The sequence below is a fragment of the Piliocolobus tephrosceles genome, chromosome 4, assembly GCF_002776525.5.
Source record: "Piliocolobus tephrosceles isolate RC106 chromosome 4, ASM277652v3, whole genome shotgun sequence".
In the NCBI taxonomy this organism is placed as follows: Eukaryota; Metazoa; Chordata; class Mammalia; order Primates; family Cercopithecidae; genus Piliocolobus; species Piliocolobus tephrosceles.
Window position 1 is genome coordinate 77,757,925 of NC_045437.1, and position 24,601 is coordinate 77,782,525.

The 24,601-nt window shown below is 40.2% G+C and overlaps 1 protein-coding gene across 2 annotated transcripts in view; it reads left to right on the forward strand.

Moving 5' to 3' along the window:
- The window catches only part of RASGRF2 (Ras protein specific guanine nucleotide releasing factor 2), a 273,755-nt gene that overhangs the window by 102,693 nt on the left and 146,461 nt on the right, over window positions 1-24,601 (forward strand). For both annotated transcript variants that reach the window (XM_023214960.2, XM_023214961.2), the window contains exons 3-8: window positions 6,387-6,534; window positions 8,828-8,917; window positions 11,504-11,757; window positions 18,163-18,242; window positions 18,639-18,832; window positions 23,809-23,918. In XM_023214960.2, the coding sequence (XP_023070728.1) occupies window positions 6,387-6,534; window positions 8,828-8,917; window positions 11,504-11,757; window positions 18,163-18,242; window positions 18,639-18,832; window positions 23,809-23,918 (876 nt within the window). The remainder of the gene's footprint in view (window positions 1-6,386; window positions 6,535-8,827; window positions 8,918-11,503; window positions 11,758-18,162; window positions 18,243-18,638; window positions 18,833-23,808; window positions 23,919-24,601) is intronic.

Sequence of the window (24,601 nt, forward strand, 5' to 3'; positions counted from 1 at the left end):
CCTTCCTTCCTTCCTTCCTTCCTTCCTTCCTTCCTTCCTTCCTTCCTTCCTTCTTTCCTTCCTTCCTTTCCTTTTGTCACCCAAGCTGGAATGCAGTGGCATGAACACCATCATTGCAGCCTTGACCTCCTGGGCTCACACAACCCTTCCACCTCAGCCTCCCAAGTAGCTGGGACTACAGGTGCATGCCACCACACCCAGGTTATTTTTGTATTTATTTTGTAGAGATGGAGTTTCACCATGTTACCCAGGCCAGTCTCAAACTCCTGAGCTAAAGTGATCCACTGCCTCAGCCTCCCAAAGTGCTGGGATTACAGGTGTGAGCTGCCACACCTGATCCCAGCTAAAAAAAAAAAAAAAAAAAAATGTAGATATGAGATCTTACTATGTTGCTCAGGCTGGTCTTGAACTCCTGGCCTCAAGCTCTTCTCCCACTTCAGCTTCCCAAAGTGTTGGGATTGTAAGCATGGGCCACCGTGCACAGCAAGAAGGACCCTTTTTCATGCATTTATTGGTCATTTGTTTATTATGTTCCGTGAAGCCCTTTTGTCTGTTTCTTGACTTACTAATTTTAGCTAGTGTGATTGATTCTCTGGCATAAAAATGAAAAATTTAACACCCTTACAATGCCTCTTATATCCCCTGTCTTTTGCCCCTCTGTTTTTGTTACTTACATATTTTTGGATCTTAAATTAGTTGACTTCATGTCCTAAAATAATATAATTAAACCTCTGTTGATTTATCAACTTTAGACAGTATGAATTGACTCTGCTAGGAAAGATAAGTATAATAAGTTAGACCTTTAATGTGTTTTCATTGTTTTTTCTTTCCTAATCCTGAGGTTTTATTACTTTCATTAGTATTTATTCTCATTTTATAAACTTTTAGACATTTATATTCTGTTCTCTAAATTATTCCTCTGTGTTTTGTCATAGGCTGATTCTGAAAAATTAAAAACCAATAAGGAACATTTCCATAGTGGTTATAACAAATATTGTGTCCCAAAGTGTCAAGGTTGGTGTTTGATCCCACAGAGAATGAAATGTACCGTATGTCATTGAATATTTGCTCCTTGAAGGAGAACCTTGCATGTGTCAACTTCTAGTTTCTTTCTAGCTTCCTTTACTTCATCTGGCTTGTTTTCTTGCATTCAATGTCATTTTATTGTCTTTGATTTCTGTTTTGTTTGGTTGGAAAACCTCCTCATAGTTTTTTCCTGCAGTAAGTGTGTGGGGATAGTAAGTTTTTCCTATCTTGTCCTGGTGCTTGGTCAGTGTTTGGTTGTCTGTGTATTGTTTATTGTTTTAGAAATTGTTAAGCAGGTTCAAAATATTTTCTCCACAATTCTCTGTTGCCACCTAGAATCCCAAGTTAATGATAAAAAGCATGACAGAAAAAAAAAAAAGAAAGTATGACAGCATGATTCTCACTTCCTTTGGCTACCTGTTGTTTCTCTTTGGAAGCTTTTATAATTTTTCTCTATCTTAGAATTCCGATACTTTACCAGGATGTATCAGAGTATGAAATGTTTTCATTTCTCCTGTCTGGTATTTGGATTATTCTCTCTATTTGAACTGTGCTGTGCTCAGTTCGGGGAGTTTCTTCCATTTCTGTTTTTTCTTTTTTAGATGGAGTCTCACTCTGTTGCCCAGGCTGAAGTGCAGTGGCATGAGCTCGGCTCACTGCAACCTCTGCCTCCCAGGTTCAAATGATTCTCCTGCCTCAGCCTCCCGAGTAGATGTGATTACAGATGCCTGCTACCACGCGTGGGTAATTTTTTGTATTTTAGTAGAGACGGGGTTTCACCATGTTGTCCAGGCTGGTCTCAAACTCCTGACCTCAGGTGATCTGCCTGCCTCAGCCTGCCAAAGTGCTAGGATTACAGGTGTGAGCCACCATGCCCAGCTCTCATTTCTTTATTATTAATATTTTTTCCCCATTGCAGTCTAACTTTTTTCCTTTCTGGAACTCCCATAAGACAGGTATTAGACTTCTTGGATCTATACTCTAGGTTGCTCGGTTTTCCTTTTATATTTCCAATCTCTTTATATTTTTGTTTAGTGTTCTTTATTTGACCTCTCTGACCTCCCAGCTTAGTTTTTAGCCATGTCTGGGTTATTGGTTAGTAATTCCATTGACCTATAAAATTTTAGTAATTATTTTTTGTTTACAAGAACTCTTTTATAAAAAATCTGATTACTCCTTTTCCATGGCAGCCTCCTTTTGCTTTATGTCTCTAATATCCTTCCGTATCTTTCTGAAGATAGTAGGTACCTTTTTACCTGAATTATACTTGTTTCTTTTAGTGTCTTTTCTGTTTGTTCATTTGGGGCTATATTTGTTATCTCTTGCTGCTGAACAATTTTTAAAACAATAAACAATTTGTTGTTATACACAGTTTCTGTGGGTCAGGTATCCAGGCATAGCTTAGCTGGGTGCCTCTACCCAAAAGTGTCTCACAAGGCTACAATCAAGGTGTTGGCCAGGTCTGTATTCTCATCTGAATGCATAACTGGGGAGGGATCCACTTCCAAGTTCACTCACTCTGCTGTTGGCTAGATTCGCTTTCTTACCAGTTGTTGGCTTGAGCTCAGTTCCTAAATGACTCTTGGCCAAAGGCCTCCTACAGTGTCTACTTTTCATGGGCCTCTCTGTAGAGTAGCTCAGAACCTGGTAGCTGACTTCTCTCAAAGCATACAGCAAGACAGCAAGAGAAAGCAAGTGAGGTGGAAGCTAGAGTCTTGTAAACTAATCGCGGAATTGCCATCCCATCACTCCTGCTGTGTTGTATTCTTTATAAGTGAGTCACTTAGGGCCAGCTCACACTCAAAAGGAAGGCCCTGTTACCTAAGGGGGTGACTAGAAGACAGGGCTCACTGGGGGGCCATCTTAGACACTGCCTACCGTAGGGGCCTTTTGTGGTGATAGGGGAGGCTGGTTTTCATGAGTGTCAGCTGTTCCTTGTTTCTAAATGAAGGATCCCATGGGACATTATGGGTAGCTGGTCTGGGCTTACTCTGTGACTGTGACTGCTGGATCGTGTAACATGTGTCAGCTTCCTTTTCAGGTATGTGGGCAGACAGTAGGAAGGCGGGTTGGAAATTCTTCCTTGTATAATTCTATACCCTTTAGCCCACACAGCTGGAACCTGTTACTTGCTACTACCCACTAAAATATGGAAACATGATGGGATAGTGACTTCCTTGATTAGGTTACATTATATGGCAAAGGAAAAGGGTTACTGAAGATATCATTACAGTCTTAAATCAGTTAATGTTGAGTTAATTAAAAAGGAAGTTATCCTTGGTGGACCTGGTGTAATCAGATGAAAGACCTTATAGAGCAGGTGAGAAATGTTCTCCCACTGGCTTTGAAGAAGGAAGCTGCCACGAGTTCTATAGCAGCAGGGAAATGAACTTTTCTAACAGCCTGAATGAATTTGGAATAGGATTCTTCCCCAGCCAAACCTCACGATGATAATGCATCTTGATTGACACCACGATCATAGCCTTGTGAAATCCTGACCTAAAGGTCTAGCTAAACTGAGCCTAGACTGCTAACCCACAGAAGCTATGAGATAATAAATATGTGTTGATTTAAGAACCTGGAAGTAAAATACACTGTATTCATTTTCTATTCTGTAACAAATTATCACCAAACTTAGTGGCTTAAGTTCTGTTGTTACAGAATAGAAAATGAATACAGTGTATTTTATTTCCAGGCTCTCTTAAAGCCTCTCCCTTCTTGGTTCTCCCTTGTGTCCACAGTGAATGTCTGGAGTAAACCCAAGCTCTGTTCTCAGAGTCCAGCTCCCTCACTGGAGTCCTTCTTTAGGAAGGTGCCACCCTTTTCTAGAGAAAACAGACCTTGCACTGTCAGCTGGGGATGTGTCACTGCTGCAGCTGTGCCTTTTAGTTCTTATTTTTGAGGGGTGTGAAGAGGAGGAGCCTAACTTCACATATTCTAAAGGTACTTGTTTAATGGAAGATCATAACAATTGCCCTTGCCTCCCCTCTGTTGTTTACATTTGTTGCTTCTGAGTTTGGAGACTCTCTGGGCCACTCTTGGTGAGAAGCGTGCTTATACAAGGTATCTGTATCTGTGGTTTCCTCTACTCTCATTTCCCCACCAAGCTAATTCTGCTTGCTTAGTTTTTCTCTTCACGGAATTTTACAAATTCCACTATATAGGTGCTGAGGATGTCTGGTCTATTGATGGCATATTTTCCTGTTTTTATAATGCTTTTACGGTTTCATTCTTTAAACAGAAAATTTTTTTTTTAGCAAAGACCTTGGAAGCACAGGGAGGCGGACGTTGGTGATGAGTCTGTGTGAAGTCAGCCTTGCATTCCAAACTGGACCTGCCTTTTTCTTTTTTAAGAGAAAAGAAAATACTGCTTTGCTACCTGACACTGATGTAATGTATTTGTAACCAATTTGGCATATTTCTAATAAAACTGATGAGAAAGGCAGAATTTTTATAACAATTGCTTTTCTTATGCTCTATTACTATTTTTCTCCCTTAAGTTCTCCCAAAGCATATTCCTATTAAGACTCTTCTATCTTTTCTTCTTCTTTTCCCTTCCTGTCACTTGTAATTTCATAGCCTCCCTTTCTAGTCTCTTCGGGTAATTTCTTAGAACGAGTGACTTGAAAATATTGCTGACACGGTTCTTTTCTAACCCTAACAACATGCACAATACAGGTGCTGAGGATGTTGAGATAATTGACCTGAAATTGTGATTTTTAGAAGTGTCTTAAGACTTTTAGTTCCAAGCAACACAAACCAAGTAACCTAAACCTCAAACCAGCTTAGGTTAAAAAAAGAAAGAGTTTATTAGCAAGACACTGCAGTATCTCCCTAAACCCCAGGCTAAAGTTGTATTCCAGTGTCACGAGGGCCTGGCACCAGGAACTAGAAAGCTACAGGAGCCCAGGTAGCCATTAACTTTCTGTCTCAGACTTTCTGTCTCTCCTGTCTTTGCTTTTCTGAACATCTGCTTATTCTTTTCTCTCTCGTTGGACTCACTTTGACCGTTTTGGCATGGGTGTGGCCAAATATGGCTGCCCAAAAATGGCAACTAGAATTTCCAAGTTAATTTTATTGCAGTTCAAGCGAATAAGGCAGAGGTACAATCCCAGATTCCAAGGGGAAAGAATCCATTTGGTTTAGCTTGCACCAGTTATCTCTTTTTAGGCTGGTTTAATGTGGTCATGAGGGCAGCTTTTGTGGTATAAACATGGCTTGCCATGGCCCAAGTTCCCAAAGAGGAGGTAAGTGAGTGGAAATTTGGGCAGGTATCTCAAAACACTTCCGCTGCAACATTCTTCTTTATGTCCAACGTGCACTTTCTCATCAGAGAGGCAGTTTAGCTGGTGTTTAAGAACATGGTCTTGGGGTCAGACATACCTTAATTTGAATCCTAGCCCTGCTACCTACTAGCTGTGTGATCTGAGGTCAATACTTTGCGTCTGTGAAGATCAAATTCCTTCTCTGGGCAACTGGGATCACAAATCTCCTGGGGTTTCTGGGAAGATGAGATGAAATAATGTATGCTATATCCTATGCACTCAATAAATAGTAACTATCATGAATTATTACTATCATACCATTGGGGAAAGATGGTATGCATGGAAGAACATCCATTTCATCATCCTGAATGATGCAAGAAGATCTGGAGGCAAAATTTTAGATACCACAGAATTATATCATCAGTAAAAATCTAAGAGTAAGTTTTGTTTTACCATACTTGACCAAAGACATAGATACAGGCTAGGCTGCAGGAGTTAGGGCCCAAATAATCTAAACTTATTTCTAGAATATAACTTCTATTTCTGTTGGCTTTAAAAACAGTCAACGATTTTGCAGTCTTAAAGAGAGCCCAACAGAGTTGGTGGTCACTAATACAGACATAATAGCTTTTTTCCAGTTAGTGCCTGTTCTAATGGTCTCTGCGTTCATTCTGTTTGGGAGCAGGTTTATTTTGATTGGCTGATATCTTACTCGGTGAAATATTTTGAATGGCATCCCTGGAAACCATGTGCCAGAATTCAAAAGATCTCAGTTTTTTTTGTTAAAGAAGACACACTACTTTCTTTTAAAAACTATTACAATTTCTTTTGTACTTTACCCACTTCTATGGTAAGATATTTTGGGTAGCAAGTATCATTAAATGAATTCTTAGTGAAGGATATGTAAAATGATTATTTAAATCATTCATCATTGAAGGATACCAAATGTCAGCTGAAAGTTAACATTTATGTAAAGTAGAGATAGCTGAACAAACAATGCTCATTTCTTTTTCAAATGTAGCATATTATATTCTATATGGAACTATATATAGTAGAACAATATCTCAATGACTAACTGTGTAATTTTCTCTCAAGTTATGCAGACATTTTGATTGAGAGGGAAGTATTAATGCAGAAGTACATTCATCTAGTTCAGATCGTAGAGACAGAAAAAATTGCAGCTAACCAACTCCGACATCAACTTGAAGATCAAGACACAGAAATCGAAAGGCTTAAATCAGAGGTATTTCCCAGTTGATAGATTCCTTCTCATTGTTTCACGTTTTACCGTCATTTCCTCATGATTACTTAAGGCCTATTCAGGGCAACATTTTAATCCCAGGCTGACTTTCTCTGACGTCAAAACATACATGGTTGGGCCTGACGTAGACATGGATCTAATGTCTATATTAGGATTAGGCAAATGTGCTACAGGAACATATCAGGATAATGTGCTTTTTTTTGGTGGGGGGTGGCTATTTGTTCTCCTGATACCCTTTATTAGCTCAGAAATTCAAGAATTGACTATAGCATTTAACTGTTTTCAGATGCCCTACAGTAATGATAATTATGAGTCTGCCATAGATTCAATTAAAGTCTAAAATGACAACTAAGGGAGGACCAGAAATGAATTCAGAAATACTTTACTCTTTTAGATTTGAAGGAGTCCAACCTTCTCCCCTCCACAGTTTTGAAAAGAACAGTTGGATTAAACTATAAGACATTTGCTGGGGTGCATTCTTCCCTGGAGTTGGAATTCCTGCCTCTCCTTCCCTCCCTCAGAGTGTGAACTTCTCAGGCCTTGCATCCCCAGATAGTGAGGCTGATGCCAGTGTGAGCAGAAGGCGGTTTTAGAGTCTACAGCCATGGTGTGTGCCTGGGTCCTCCCTCCCTCCCAGGCCTCAGTCTAGATAGAGAATCCTGAATGTACCTTTCCCAGTGTCCTGTCCTTCCTCACGGGCAGCAAGCAATCACTGAAGAATGGGAGAGGAATGCAGAAAATGAGATTTCCTCCCTCTTTCTGCCCAGGGATGCACTGGTATCTTCTGAGATTCAAAGAAGGGAACAGGACACAGTTGTATCCTCAGTGACAGAAACAGTTTAGGCTCCTCCGTTTTGGCAATGTTCTTGTCATTTTTATCGTCATCAGACAACATTTTCCTTTTTGTGTCTTTGCACCTTCCTCTGAGACACACCCTGTGAATCCTAGATGGGGTTTTCGCCTTCTGCTCCCAGCACACATCACCTCCGGTGTCGACAGCACAGGCACAAGCTTCTTCCAACTGGGATGTGGCAGCTTCTCTGATGATGACAACTTGCAGATGGCGTTCACCATATTATTACAATTGTTAACTTCCCAGTTCGACCCTGATATCTGATATGGTGAAAACAGCAACAGAAAACTTAACAAACCTGCATTTTAAAAGACTATACCAGGCACTGTTATTTAAAACAAAATTATTGTGTTCTTTCTTTGCCACTGTAAGCTAGAGCAGATGCTTGTCTGCTCAGTGAAAGAGGTTGGTATTTACTCCACGAGAGAAGCTCAACACCAGGCGATGTTCCTCAATGTTTATGTGTGTTTATCTGCCTTCACTATGTTCTATTTTAGTCTGAATGTAGATTGCAGCAAAAAACTGTCAGTTGCAGGTACGTCTTCTGTGATCTCTTGACAGGAGCCATTAATTTATTTCCTACTCCCTTTCTTTTCCCACTTCCTTGCCAGAAAATGGCAGAGGGGTGGATTTGGTGTGGGGGACAAAATATAAAGACAAGCTAGAGAGGGGCCATTATGATCTCTTAACTTTTAGGGTATTGCTGGCTAGTAGGTCTGTAAAGGTTCTTAAGCTTGTAAAGGTTCTTAAGCTGTTGAGTGCTGGTCTAGAGAATTTTACTGCTATGTGTAGTTGAGAGGCCACCCAGTCTTGAAATGCCCCTCACAGGTCATGGAACTGAGCTGGAGATATGAAGAGATCACAGGTTATTTTGATCCTTTTTACCTTTTCTGAGGAATTCTCTTGGTTGACTTGGGCCAGCCCCAGGGCTCTGAAGTTCCCTTTACAGTTGCCATTTTCCTAAGGACGTCTGTGAGTCTGGGGTGCCATGTGCTTTGGAAGACTACAGGCCAATGGCCAGAACCAGGGGCTCTGAGCTGAGTGTCACTGCATGTGGGGACCACAGGGCATTGCAGGCAGCCGCCTTCAGGTGAGGGGGTGGACATATCGCTGGGCTCCTGACAAGGTCTTGGCCTCTCACCACTGGCAGCTGGGGCTGAGTTTTGGGCTAACGTTTCTGCTAGCCCAGATTCCAGGTTACACTTTACACAGTCACTTCTTATAAACACTTCCATTGGTGATACCGTGCTTGGGGTAAAGTTTATGTTTCCCCCATCTCAGCACCAAAGGAAGGCAGGGTGCATAAAATGTGGATGTTTCTGAGGATCTCATTGGACCACCTTTGTAGGCAGAGCTTCCTGTGTGTTATGGCTATATTCCAGCATTTCCCAGGTCATGAAATGGACCAATTTTGTGTTCCAGATTATTGCTCTTAATAAAACCAAAGAACGAATGCGACCTTACCAAAGCAACCAAGAAGATGAAGATCCAGACATCAAGAAGATTAAAAAGGTAGGGCCTGGAGGTTTTCCAGCTTTGCAGGAGTGTGGTGACCAGTCGTCTGTTCTATGGTGATATCTTTGCTACCCTGTGCATGAGCCGGGAGCAGCCCTTGGTGTTTCTGTGCTGTGGCTCCCAGACTTGCCCTGCAGAGTGATCCAGACATGGCTACTCTAGAGAATTTATGCTTGAGATGTCTTTACACTGTCTAGGAAGGATGCCAAAACCAGGCATGAAGACAATAGTGTTCTCCAGTGGGGTTAATTAAGTGCTATTCAACCTCTTGATTTTGTGCGGCTTTCATATTTTGGGGGAATATTTTTTAAATTACATTTCAAAAATATTTCTTTTAGCTTTAATCTTTAGTGCTATTTAAGGAAGATGTTTTTGGGCATGTGAGACGATTGAGTAAATCAGCACATCCGCTTAGATTTCTGTTTTATTATTGTTTCTTATTTAACATCCACACAATCAGCAGATTTTTCCCTCTTACTGCCATTTATAATTGCACAACTTTTGCAATGAACCAAATGCTGGCTCTTACTCTAGTCCACTGTGTTTTGATTTGTCATTTAGGTTTTGATCCCATGATCCTGATTATCTTATATAAAGCACTTACTCAGCTTTGTTAATAATAAGTGAAAAGCATCATATTCGAGGAAATTTGCCTGGATATGCATCTTCAAATCTTATTTCTTTTTAATTTGTTATTATTCCTTTCATTTTATGCTAATAATCATTCCCCTTTCACTGTAACAAAGCTTGAATGTGCCCAGCATTTACCTGGCTGTTTCAAAGATGATCAGTAAATGTTTGTTGATTGACTGAAACACACAGGCCAGTGCACTTTCTCAGGCTTGCCTGTTCGTTTTCACATCATCCCTAGGGAATTCTGATTGATTTTAGAGACTATGGTGTTTTCTACAAAATTGATTTTAAATTTTATTTTATATTCTTTTTTACACCTTTACATATTGCTCAGAATTTGAAATAGAAATGATTCTTAGGACTAAGCCAAATGTTTTCAGTTTTCCAGAAATATAAAAGTAAAATAACACTATTCATTGCTTAGAAATTATTATTTTTTGAATCTGGTTTATGCTATTGTGTTATAAGATTAATTCGTTTTTTAAAAAAATTCCCATCTAGTCAGTCTGGAAACAAGATTAATTCTATTGCCTTTCCTTTAATAGTATGCAGTTGCAGGTAAAGAAAAAATTAATAAAATTCAATTTTCAGGTGTGTGGTAGCAACTGGTCTATTAGTAAATAAGTGAAGCAGCTATTGGTCAGCAAGCACCCCCTGCCTAACTAAATAGAAAGGTTTTACTTAACACAAAATCCAATTAAGGTGATTTTTAAAAATATTTCTGTTAAATGAAAGAATACTGATAAAATTTTAAAAATATTTTTCTACCTTCTTGTTTCTTAATAGAAATAATTTTTTAAACCAATTTTTGCACTTGTTAAATAGGTTTTGAGATCAACTTTGTTGTTCTTTATGTCATATTTCAAAATAATGTCTGCATGGAAAAAAGTGTTAACAGTGAATGAATCATTCTCTATTCTGATCTTGGCAAATATCAACATAATTTTTTTTACCTTAATAAATTAAAACTTAAAAGTGGTTATAATTCATGGAAATTTTCGTTAGATTTCTTCAAATAATCTGAATATAATATCCCCACATAATTTTGTTAAAATATGATTAATTTTTATTGAGGTAGAGTGACTTTAATGCCTGTATAAAAATGGATAACATGGTGACAACACAGGTAGGCAAACAAGAGAATTTTAGACATTGCAAAAGAGGGGTCATTGTTCAATATGTGATAATTTAGAACATAGTATGGAAAAAGTGAAAAGTGTAAGGATGTGTTAAATAGATAATAATGATACTTTGGTAGTGATTTAATACTTTCAATTATATATGAATTTACAAACTACTTTGTTGCTGAATCTGTCACATCTAAAGTGACAAACCCTAATTATCATAAAACAAATCCTAGTTAATTGTTATAATTTTTTATATTTAGAAAGGACTTTTGTATTTTTTTTGTTAATCGTTTTATTTTAATTTCATGAGAAATGAAAGCAGTCTGATAACATGAGATTAAAAACAGAGAAACATGAGATGGGGTCTGCCTGTGTTGCCCAGGATAGACTTGAACTCTTGGGCTCAAGGGATCCTCTCACCTTAGCCTCCCAAGTAACTGGGACTACAGGCCTGTGCATGTCCAGCTCTGTCAGTTATTTTATAGATGAAGAAAAAGAGAATCAGAGGTCAAGGTGGTAGCAAGTAATGGCAGAGCCTCTGAGTGAAAGGTTATAATATATACTTGACTGCTCAGTGCCCAGCATTTACCTGGGCGTTTTAAAGATGATCGGTAAATGTTTGTTGATTTGCTGAAACACACAGGCCACTGCACTTTCTCAGGCTTGCCTGTTACTTTTCACATCATCCCTAGGGAATCCTGATCAATTTTAGAGGCTCTCATGTTTTCTGCAAAATTGATTTTTAATTATATTTCATGTTCTTGTCCATAAATTAATCACTATTGCAACTAGTCAGATTCCCTTTTGGTTTTTTGTTCTGTAGGTTCAGAGCTTCATGCGAGGATGGTTGTGCAGAAGGAAATGGAAGACCATCGTGCAGGATTACATTTGCTCTCCCCATGCTGAAAGTATGAGGAAGAGAAACCAGATTGTGTTCACCATGGTGGAGGCAGAGTCAGAGTACGTTCACCAGCTCTACATCCTGGTCAACGGCTTTCTCCGGCCCCTGCGTATGGCCGCCAGCTCCAAGAAGCCCCCCATCAGCCACGATGACGTCAGCAGTATTTTTCTCAACAGGTTTGACATTGCATAAATCCAAGAGAAAAACCCCTTTGTATTTCCTACAAGAATTTTTACTTAATCTTCAAAAAGATCTCAGAACTTCATCTCGATAGTTTATGATAGTAAAAATAAGAAAGCTGTTATTTGTGTTCCATTGTTATTTTTATATCTTTACTTGAATCTTGGCATCTAATGTTCTTAATTTTTTCTTCTCTATTTGACATACATTGTCTTGTCACGTGGAGATGTGTGTTGGGGAAGATAATCTCTCTCATAAACTGAAGAAAATGGAGTGATTTATGGGTTTTTACATGTTAATTATACACAAGTATTTTAGGAAGAGCAAAAGCTAAGACAGGGCCTGAGAAGCTCTGGTGAATTTATTTGCTCAATACATCTTCAGTTTCCTTACTGCTGAGGATTCATCAATGAAAAATCAGAAAATGCCTGCCTTTATGGAACTTAAATTTTGATGCAGGAAGACAGACAATGAACAGCATTAGTGAAATAGATAGAATATTATATGGCGATTAGAGCTGTGGAGAAAAATAAAGAAGGGAAGGGGAGAAGGGGGACAAGGGAGTGTTTAGGTGTTTCACTTAGAGTTTTAGCTATTTGTTTTTGGGTAGATAGTACACTCACATGGTTCAAAAGTCAAAAAAACATGAAAACAACATTTAGCAGTTGCACTCTCACCCTGTCTCTGTCCACCCGATTCCCCCAACTTTTTTTTTTTTTTTTTGAGACAGAGTCTCGCTCTATCTTCCAGGCTGGAGTGCAGTGGCACCATCTCAGCTCACTGCAAGCTCCGCCTCCCAGGTTCACGCCACTCTCCTGCCTCAGCCTCCTGAGTAGCTGGGACTACAGGCACCTGCCACCACACCTGGCTAATTTTTTGTATTTCTAGTAGAGATGGAGTTTCACTGTGTTAGCCAGGATAGTCTCGACCTCCTGACCTCATGATCTGCCCGCCTTGGCCTCCCAAAGTGCTGGGATTACAGGTGTGAGCCACCGCGCCCGGCCCCCCGCCACTTTCTATACATAATAGCTGTACTAGTTTCTTATCTATCTTTTCAGTGTTTTTCAATTTTGATCTAAGAAACTATGAATATAGAATCTTATTTTCCCTCTTCTTACACAAAGGCAATGTACTTTAACATATAGTTCATTGTTTCACTTAACATTATTTCCTGAAGATCTTTCCATATTGATACCTAAAGAGCATTCTATTAAAGAAAATCACGACATGGTATTACAATCTGTGAATGTACCATAGTGTTTTTATAGCAGGTTTTCAGAAAAGTTTCAAGGATAAGGTGACATTCGAGCAAAGGCTTGAAGTTCCTGGAGGAAGAGTGAGGTAAGCAGAGGGAGCTGTGCGTGCAGGGGCCATGGGGCTTTAACATGCCCGGCAGGTGAGCTTGAGGGCCTGCCCTGCTCAGTGTCATTGAAGGGAAGAGTCAGGGAGTTATCAAGGTGGGACATGGTACAGCCATTAACTTTTACTCTAAATGAGATGGGGAGACATTGGTCAGGTTTTGAGCAGAGAAGGGGGTGTGATGTGACTTCTGATTTTGAAAGGTTCACTCTGGCTTCTCTGCTGAGAGTAGTCTGTAGGGAGATCAATTAGGTGGCTATTTCAATAAACAAAGTGAGAGATGAGACACCTGTTAGGTAGCTATTTCAGTAATCCAAGTAAGAGATGATTATAATGGAGGCAGTGATAAGTAGTTGGATTCTATTTTTAAGTCAGAGCCAGTAGGTGTCACAGGTGCGACTAGCTGGGGCCAGTGTCACGGAATTTACCAAAATAGTTGTGAAGTAAGGCAGATTTGTTAGAGAATGTGTGAAAACATGTTACAAGGGTGGAATGGGCAGCACAGCAGAGAAGGGGCTGTCTGCAGAGAGGCAGGGACTGGAGGGAAGTTTTATAGGGTCGTGCAAGAGGGGGTTAGGTGTGGAAGAGGTCATTCCTTGTGCTAGTGGGTTGTGTTTCTCAGAACAATTGTTCATTCTTCTCCCCTACCTGGAGCCTTCCCCCACTGGAGGCCCCTTCTTTGTTGCTTACGTATCCATCAGGACTCAACAGTGGGATTTGCTGATGGGTTTGATGTGGGTTTTAAGAGAAAGCAAAAAGACAGGTAAGATTGCAACATTTTTTGGTCTGGACAACTAGAAGGATGGAGTTACTGTTTACTAAATGGTAAAGACTGAGTGAAGAACAGGCTGAGGGGAAAAGATGAACTGTTTTCTCTCGGATCTGTTGAGCATGAGATGCTATTAGCCATCTAAGTGGAGATGTCAAGTGAGTAGGGATTGGATATTTGTTTGGAGTTCAGAGGAAGATTCTGGGCCGAAGACAGAAATTTGGGAGTCCTCTAGCATACAGATAGTATTTAAAGCTGCTAGTCTGAATGTTATTACCAAGCAAGTGAGTACAGATGGATAAGAAAAGAGGAGCATGGATATTCCATCATCTAGAGGTCAGGAAGATAAACAGGAGCCAGCAAAGAAGAGTGAAGAGGATCCATTGAGTTGTCAGTGAAAACCAGAAGAGTGAGTTGTCCTGGAAACGAAAGCAAGAGGCAACCAACAACAATGCCAAAAAAGTCAAATAAGCAATAACTTAGAACTGACCAAGTTTAACTCCAAGTTTAACAACTCGGAGTTTATTGGTAACTTTGATTAGAGACCAAAGCCTGATTGGAGGCTTAGGAGAGAACAGGTGGTGGGGCGGAGGGAAGAGGAATTGAAAAGGGTGGGTATAGAAAATTCTTCTGAGAAGGGCTGCTGTAAAGAGGAGAAGAGAAACAGGGTGGCACCTAGAGGCAAATGAAGAGGGTAAAAGAAGGATAGAGGAGAGAGGGAATTGCTGAGCGGTAAACTTGCAAAGGCGAAAGTGGACAGAATGTGCTGCACAGGTCAGGAGATTGTCATTAGCTGGGAGCATGGCAGGGCAGGAATAGTACATGGACACTTCTGTAGTCGGGAGGCAAGGCCATCCGCTGGTGGGGCAGATGGGAGGGAAGTGTCAGAGTTGGAGACGAGAAAAAGAGGTGTGGAATAATGATAACTGGGGCAGGGGAGTAAATGGATTCAGGAATGTTGTATTAGTACTGGGCAGCACTGAGAGCCTGTGTTAGCTTATTAGGCTAGTGGTTGTGACTTTCCAGTGAGATCAGTCAGAATGGTTGCATGTTTTTCTTTAGCCACTTTCAGCTGCATGGATGCAGGTGCAGAGTGGGTGGAGGATTGGGATTAATTAGGATTGGTGTTGTGGCTGCTGTGATGAAGTGAGAAAAGAATAAGGAAGTTGAAGGTGTATACAAGGAAGAGATAATAATAATGAGCCATGGAATCTAAACTGAGGAGAGAAAGTAGTGCTGGTATGAGAGGTTTTTGCCAATAAAAAGGTGGCGGGATCTGGGGATTCAGGTTGTGATGGTGTGAAAGAATTTTGGAGTCAGGGTTCTAAAGGCAGTGAACTGAAAGATTAGGAGTAGTCAGAGAATGTTGTGCTTGAAATTGAGATAGGGAAGGGATGTAGCTATTGACAATGACAAGGTCTAGAGTACAATCAAGGGGGTGTTGACTGAGGTCAATGGAAGACAGGATCTTTGGAGGAAGAGTTCAAGGTCCTGTGAGGCCAGGATATTGAAATGTTGTTTGTGTGCTATTGGAGTCCCCAAGAATTATGACAAGAGTAGTGTTGGAGAAAAGAGCAACCGTAAGCTGAGAGCTCAGATCTCAAGGCATCAGGAAGAGCCACTGGTGTGTCTGTAGATGAGTACAGAAAGGAAGGGTGATGAGTGGTAGTCTGATAATGTGAGATTAAAAGCTATGCTTTCTTTTGTTAAAAGGAAGGAGGGAGATTTCCCCAACTTGCTGGCAATGGCTCCTCTCAAGTGTGTGAGACATCCAAAGGAGCCTGGGGGTAGCCCTTGATCCTCAGGCAGTACAGCATTCTGGTGATACTTCAGTCACCAAATGTGCAGTTTCAACAGGTCTGATGGTGGTGGATGGGATTGTGTATACACTCTGATAATGAGAGGAACTGGAGAGGGTGGGTATTGAAAACTCTTTTGAGGAGAGCTGCTATAAAGAGGAACAGAGAAACAGGGTGGTACCTAGAGGTAAATAAAGAGGCTGTGTCACATTGGTTTAGGTTGCCTCTGGCTCTGTTTCCACTGGATTGCTTGATCTGAAACAGGAAAGGCCAGGTTTCTCATATTGTTTAAATTCAGAGTCAAGATATGCCTCTCTTTGGAAGGTAAAGCCATAAGCTCTTCATATAGACTAGCAATTATTTACCACATCTAGACTTAGATGGAAATTTGAAAATATATTTTTTAAATTTTTTTACTTTTAATTTTTATGGATACATTTTATGGTTATATAATACATATACATAATATGGAATGGATATGTAATAGCTGTACATATTTATGAGATATGTTTTATAGTTTGATATAAACATATGATGTATAATGATCAAATCTGGGTAATTGAGATATCCCTCACCTAAAACATTTATCATTTCTTTTGTGTTGGGAACAGTCTAAATCTTCTAGATATTTTGAAATAAATTATTGTTAACTATAGCTGCCCTATTGTGCTATCAAATAGTAGAAGTCATTCCATCTATCTAACTGTACTGTTGTACCCATTCACCAAACCCTCTCTTCATCCTCCCCTTCCCCACTACCCTGCCTAGCCTCTGGTAACCACCATTCTATTCACTACCTCCATGAGATTAACGTTTTTAGCTTTCAAATATGAGTGAGAACATGTGATATTTGTCTTTCTGTGCCTGGCTTATTTCACTTAACATAATGTGAAGAGGTGTGTTTTTAAAGGTGAGGTTTAAAGAGTTTTATATCATTACTGTTGTTTAACTAGATTCCCTTTACATGCCTTTGAAATTAAGCCCTAGGCAGCTCAATAATTTTGAATTTCAACACAGGTTTATAGTTAAGAAAATGTAATCTCCCTATTTATATACAGAATTGTTTTGTGTGTTTTCTAACCATGCAGGTATCAAAATATGAAGGTAGATGTATCAAGTAGTTTGTGTTCAACACAGGACAGAGAAATCCCTCTCTGAGTGGAGGGAATTCACTGCTTACAGAATCTGTTGGAAAGGCTGGGGGAGTAAAGTCAGGGAGTGGCCCTTAAACTGTTGACTTTCAGAGAACATAGATGTGATCCAGAGTTTAGGAAACCATTGCCACCACCACTGCTGCCACAGATGCCTCTCAGACTCTGGAAGCTGGTTCCCAGAAACTAGAATCCTAAGGCTGGGTGCTGACATTGCCCCAAAGCACTCACATCTCCATGACTGACTTTCAGCAACAGGAAGATGACCCCTACTTCCGCCTTCCTTGTCTTTCCAAGTGCATATATTAGTGGAACTGAGTTTACATCCAGAACCATAGCTGCAAGGGAGTCTGGGAAATGTAGTTTTAGTTCTACCCCTCTATACCTAGAAGGAGGATGGAATACAGATTGAATGACTAATCTATAATACCTGCCAAACTAGATTTGGTTGAAATCCTTGAACAACAAACACTACTTAGTTAAAATTGTTATAAAAGAAAAACAAATTAGAATCTCATGGAACCATTTCTGTTTTATTTCATGGACCATTTGAAATAGTAAGGACTTCTTAATGTCTGTTGTAATGGAACTTGACTAATAACAAGCCAAGGGATCTCACTGAGATGAACAGTTCTGTATTTGATTATGTCACTGTGTTAGTTCAGAAAAGGCTTCAAAGTCTCATTGCACTAGGTTAATTCCAATGAGGAGAAAGCAAATGATGTTTTGACTTTGGTAATTACCCTTCTTGGCCCTTTTAGGAATTTAGATCCCCAATTCATGCATCATTCTTATTTTAGTATCTCTATGTAGGCCTCACTCTTTTCAGAAGATTCTTTTGCATTTCTGTCTTGGGTATCTTGGGAGTGGTTATAGTGGAGTTCTGTCAAAATTTTTGCTCTAGATTTTTTCATCCTCTCTCCTTCTGTCAAAACTCATTTTACTGACAGAGAAACTTTCTCTTGAGTTATCTAGAATCACATATGAAAAGAAAAAAGGGTCATAACTTTAATTTTCTGATTATCAATTGAAGCACTGTGTTCTAATAGAGGAAAGCTCACTTAAAATTGATGAAAAGGTTATGTGACAATGATTTGGCACTTTCTGTCCTCTAATATTTGAATGTTGTATCAGGGTTTGCTGAGGCTGTCACAATTGCTAGATAGAGGATAGTATAATCCATGTTATTATTGGATACAGTTTGGAGGCCCTATGGAACATATATATTATGTATACATTGAGGCTTTAAGGACTCAGTGGATTTTAAACAAAATAAACACATTGTAGCAACTAAATTATATTATTTTTCCATTTTTTTAATAGTGAAACAATCATGTTTCTTCATGAAATATTTCATCAAGGACTAAAGGCAAGGATAGCAAACTGGCCCACTTTAATTTTAGGTAAGTGCCTTCTTTAAAGATGTAAGATTTTCTTTTAGAGTGGCCACAATTAGAGTAAAATAGCTCCAATATTATTCAGCCTAAACTGTTTGCATCACCCTGTTGACCTGTGAGCTTCTGTACCCTGGGATTCTGTCTCCTTGCCTTTTGGGTACTTTGGGCCCTGCTTCAGTAGTTACCTTTTGACTCTTTCCCCTGGCCTGTCATAGTTAGTTTGGGGCTGGAGTCAAGCGCTGCCTACGAATGCATTCTACCAGATCATCATTCAGGCATCAGGGTTGCGGCTCCATGCATGTGTGACACCTGGTGCTGGGACCCACTCTTTGCCATTCCTGCCCAGTGTAGGTAATTTACCAAGCAACAAGGGAAACAGCCATGTTTACTGTTTCTTTCCAGCTGATCTGTTTGATATTTTGCTCCCCATGCTGAACATTTATCAAGAATTTGTACGTAATCACCAGTACAGCCTGCAAGTTCTCGCCAATTGTAAGCAAAACAGAGATTTTGACAAACTCTTAAAACAGTATGAAGCCAATCCAGCCTGTGAGGGGAGGATGCTGGAGACATTCTTGACCTATCCCATGTTTCAGGTAAGTCACTTGGGATACATTTTGTAAGTCAGAGGTTCCAGCTCAATTTCGCTGATACCTAGAGTGACCAGCGTAATGTGTAAGTGTGCCCTGGGAGGAATTATGGCACAGATGCATCGTCTATTGCTGTCTTGAGCTTGACCCTGAGATAAATAAATATTGTGCCACACATTCTCTGTGTCTCATGGATATAAGAAAACCAGGCATTTTTGAAGCAAAGAATTCAAGAATGATTTTTTGAAACGCTGCACAATTTTCTCTTTACAGAAAGATTCCACACAGACCTCTTTCATGGAGTCTCCTCCTCCAGCATGTTTAAAAATATTATTTGGTTTACAGAAATAGGATTCTGTGCAAATGTTCCAGTTTATGCTAGTTGCATAAAAGATTCTTGGGGATGGAGTGGCTGCTGGGAAGGTTTCTGTTTTCCGGCCCATCCTCCCTTCCTGTCGCGGTTGCTGTTGAGTCTCCCTTGGCTGGAGCTCTGGAGAACAAAAGGAGGACCTCCCTGGTCACAGAGGCTGTGGAGACTCAGGAAACATAAGGCACGGGTGGGACCTGAGGACTCTTGGCAACTAGTCAGGTGGCTGCAGGGGCTCCCCTTTTGGGACTAGAGCAACCCAAAGGGTCAAGAACAGTTGCATTCTTTCCTGGATCTAGGGCTTTACTGTTAAGAGCCCGGAAGTGAGAACCAGGGAGGCCAAAATGTGCATTGAATCTCCTGTTCTTTTGAAAAGTGTCAATTCTGTTCTTTTGGAAGAGCATTGAGTGTTCCCACTGTGGAATTTAGGTGGCTTCTGGCCAGGCCTCCAAATTATCATGTGGTAAACCGATTCTACTAATCATGTGTGTTATGGTTAGTGTGGAGCGCTTTGTCCTCCTGAGCAGGCATCTCTGACCCTGGCTAATCCTTTCGCAGCCTCACAAAGAAATGTGGCTGTGGTGCACAATTGTTTGCCTTGACGTTTGTCAGTCCCGCTCGAAATCCTGGAAGTTGCTGTAGAAGTTTAGTCAGATTTTTAACCGAAAGGATGCATTTAAAACCACTTAAGTATAGTGAAACTTTATAGGGTTTTTGTTTTTGTTTTCCTTTGGAACTGAATTGTTTGAACTCTTTGCCCCTCTGAGGAAATATTTCACAAGAAAGATTTCAGACTTTAAAAAAAAAACGATCTACATAATTGGAATTTAAGATTTTATTTACAATGAAACATCTTATATAGTATAACATTCTTCTGAGATTCTATGTGAATTTTTGACAATTATCTCTAGGTTATGATTCAGTACCCCAAGTTGTATCTGTTCAGTAACCCCAAGTCAGTTGCATATACAAAGGTAGAGTCGTGAAGACACATAGGGCATTCAGAGAAGAACCAGCTCCCTACCTGACAGCCCCCTGATGTCTTTCTTCATGCTATTTAATTCCCTCTTGGTGTGATTTTTTCAATATTTTGAAATGGAAGAACTACACTTTTCGCTGTAGATGAGGTGGCCAAATACAGCAAATGTAGGGCCTTGGAAAGGTCTTTGGATTTCTTTAAAATGCTGGGATACTCGCCCACCGCCCTGCCCTTCCTCTCCTGAAGACTAAGCCTGGTAGCAATGACTGAGCATTTTGATTGATCCCAGGGGATTTTTATAATGTCATAAAAAGAACATTGGGCTGGGAATCTTTAGGAGACCTGATGTCTCACTCATAGCATTGCGGGAAATAATTGAACCAAACTAAATAGCTATTTTGTAATCTGTAAATTGAGGCAGCTGAGCTCTAGTTACCTCCAGACTCTAACTGTCTGACGTGGTGATCCTAGGGTGACTACACTGGTTCTGATGTTTTGGGCTGGGTAACTATGTGGTGTTACAAGGAGCTTGGTGGTAGTCTAGGAGCCCCCTCCCCAAGGATGTGGTAACTTCAAACCTTAGAATGTTGGGTCAGATATTGAGGCTTTCTGGCTTTTGCCAAACAAGTCTAACTAGAGCTCTGGAAGAAGCCTCAAAGAATTTAGCCAGAATTGTCCAACTGCAAAAAATGACCAAACTGAAAGAACATGGAATTGTCCTTGTTTGCTTCCCCATAAGTATTTTGAACAGACCAGGAGACGTCATTAGAGTTCTCTGCCCAAGGCCCTCATGCTCCTTGGTGTCTCCCTTCTGTCTTCTTTACTTGATGCCTCACTCTTCTGCCTTCTCTCCAGAAATAACCCTAGAAAACACTTGGGGTAAATTGCCTTTTGTAGAAGCTGAAGCTGACAGGGTTTTCCTTACTAAGCTCACTCTCTCCTTCTTGTTCCCTTGTGGTTCTTTCACTAATAAAGTGAAATAGTCATGAAAGTGTTTGAATCCCTTGGAGGGTCCGGTTGTATCTGCTTCTCTCTGTATTAGCAGTGGTACTTCTCCATGTCTGCCTTGCTCCTTTGTAAGGCTGGACACCTCAGGATGAGGCTAGGGTTCTCACTTTTTTGTTGTTGTTGTTGTTGGAAGCCAACAATGGAAGAGGTGACCCTAGTTTATACTGCCAAGAGACCTCTGTCCAGACTTTCTTGAGCCCAGATATGGAGGCAGAAGTTAGTGTAGGGGCAGAGAGAGGAGGAGAGGCAATTGGAAGCCTTTAGCTTGTATGTGTAGAAGAGGAGAGAAGGTGATTGTCTTCCTCCTTCTGGGCCCTTTTTTGAGTTAGTCAGTTGCTGCTGTTATTGAGCTATGTTGAACTATGGAAACATGCAGAAATTGTAGAATTTGGATGATGCAGTAAAATTATCCCCAGTTGAACTATCACAACAGTAAGTCCAAGTATTGCCAAGAAATTTGTTATGGAAAATAATGTTGTCATTAACATAATTTTTATTTATTAAAGACAGTGGCTTGGCTGGTACCACTTAAATTGGCTTCAGCTGCTCATGTATTTATTTGGATATGTATGTGTTGAAAGTCCATTGGTAAGCCGATCGTGAAATCTGTTCCTGACAAGAACAACAGTGTTAGATATTCTCCAGAAAGTAGCTACTTGCTCTTCTATCCACTTATTTACTGTAATTGGAGAGCAAGCTAATTAATGTCTATAAAGTGACAAGTATTTGTTCCATAATTGAAAGCAGAATTATGATTCATTTAGACAGTTCCTATGACTCTTGGTTTTGGGGGAAGAGATTTATAATCAGCTCTTGAAGATACGAATGAACCCTTTGGAGAGCTGACCACTTCTCTGCAGAACTTAGTTTGTCTGGTTTTTGGCAGTTTCAGTGCTTGTTTCTTCTTTCACCATAAAGTGGAAAGGGCCAGAGACTGAATTCAAATCCATCTACCTGAATCTTAGCCAGGAAGCACTTTAAAAGAAATTTAAGTAATGAGGAAGGATCATGAGAGTATTGACTAAACTCAGTTTTGTGGATTTTCAGTGCATTATAAGTACTCAACCTTTCCTACATCTGTCCCCTTCACTATGAAAAATTGAGGACATTAGCTATTGATTGCCTTGATTTTCTTGTGGAACTACTAATTAGAGGCAAACTTTTATCAGTCCTGCAATTATGCCAATGAAAAGGATATTTGAAAGCACTCATCCCAGAAGTCTTCATCAAGTGGGACAACCCTAAGGGCTGTATTAGTGAGAAATTCATGGCAGAAGGAGCAGAAAATCTCCTCCATGTATCCTACGAAGGGAGGGTTCTCCTGTGTCCCAGCCTCCCACGATGAAGGGGGCCTATTTGTGCTTCCTGAAACCTTAATTTGATGCCATTCCTTAGGGCACGATCCCAGAGCTGAAGTTCAATGTCTGTGCTAATGGTGGCTGTGTCTATGCACAGTGTGTAAATGGAGACACTCAATAAATATTGGTAAGCAGCCCAGTGAAGGCCACCACTTGCACAAGAGCCAAAGCAGATCCCTAGGTAAGGCCACCGACCCTTCAGGACAGAATGGAAGAAACTGCACACAGGGCCCTGGAAAGCCGTTTTAGCTTCTTCATTCTTAAAGGTCCTTCCAAGTGCTAAGTGAGACCTCAGTCCCCACAGACGAGAGCTCCCAGGGTGAGCTCTGAGAGAAGGCAGTGCACTGGTCAGAGCTGGGCTTATAGTTGACACTGCCCTTTACTGTGAGGCTACCAATGGGGCAGGTTTGGGCAAGTTACCAAACTTCTTCCCACTTTAGTTCTCTATCTGTAAAATCCTAGAACTTCTTCCCATTTTAGTTCTCTGTCTATAAGATGGAAACATAATCCTTATGATGTTGGAGGACTAGACACATTGGCAAAGCCTGGAGCACCCAGTCTGACCCCCCAGTGGGTAGTGTTGTGGTAGATGTTCATGCATGTTATTGTTCAAATTAAGCCCCCAATAAATATGTTGTATCACTACAAATTAAGTTCAATCTCTACCATGGTTTATTAAGATCTTCCTCTGGTTGGTGGAGTTTCTGTCTTTGACAGAATTCAGATAGTCTGTTAATAAACAAAAGTACAAATAAATAACCTAATTAAACAATAATTTTTACTGCAAGGAGGTGAATTGAGATGAAGTAGGAACAGAAAGTAATAAAGGTGAACATGTCTTCTCTCAAGTTTTAATTCTTAGAAGAGTGCAGTGGGATTGTTGATTTAAAAACATTGCAAATGGACTCATATATCTAAAACACAGACTCAAGTGACTTGATGATAGCTGTGTTTCCCTCTGAACCAGTTTTCAAAAACTATGATTCAAAAGTATATGATTATGTAAAAAAAAATTAAACAACCATCTCTTTGTACCATAACACTTCAATAATTTCCACCTTTCCATGTATTCTTGGTGAAGTCTTTTTTTGGTGTGAATGAAGTGTGAAGTGTAGTACATTTTATTTGTATTTCTTTTTTTTAAAAATGTGTAGAACAGTCAAAAGTGGGAGAGTAGAGACAAGCTGCTAGAAGCAATGATGGCGCTGCGGAGCATGTGCCCTGCACCCACCCTGACATCTTGCTCACACTGGCCTCTCTTTGCATCTAGATCCCCAGATATATCATCACACTCCATGAGCTCCTCGCTCACACACCCCATGAGCATGTGGAAAGGAAAAGCCTGGAGTTTGCCAAATCAAAGCTAGAGGAACTGTCCAGGTATGCCAAGAACTTATAATAAAGGCTTGGGAGAGGAAAGCAGCAAGTTAGTCTCTTGCGGAAACCTCCTGTATATGTTCCAAGGAACAAGAAGCAGAACAAATCCAGCTTCTCAGATTCACCTCAAAGTTAAATACTAGCTTGTGAGGCAATACTGAATCATCATTCACATTCATTTGAACCAAGAAAAATACATATCTTGGAAAATGTTCTTATAGCATGTGAATTTATGTAATTCAGATTAGGTGTATTTTGGTTTAAGTTTGGAAATGTTCATGTTTCTTTCAGCATTAAAAAAAAAAAAATGATAGCCAGGTGTGGTGGCATGCACCTGTAGTCCCAGCTACTCGGGAGGCTTAGACAAGGTTGCAAGGGGTGATGATTACTTGAGCCCAGGAGTTTGAGACCAGCCTGGGCAACATAGTGAGACCCTGTCTCAACAACAAAAGACTCTCAGTTGCATTTTGTATTCATATTTGGCAAGAATTTACAGAAGGTACAGTTTGCATTTCTCAGTGACTTTTCATTGTTACAAGCACTTATTTATGTTTGTGTTACTTTAGCTTATATGGGATAAATGGTCTAAAGGTCTCTTATTTAGACTGCCTCCAAGAAATGACCCCCTAATTTCAATGACGGGATCTGGCCACAAAATGACATGTTGCTTTCCTGTTGCACTGAGA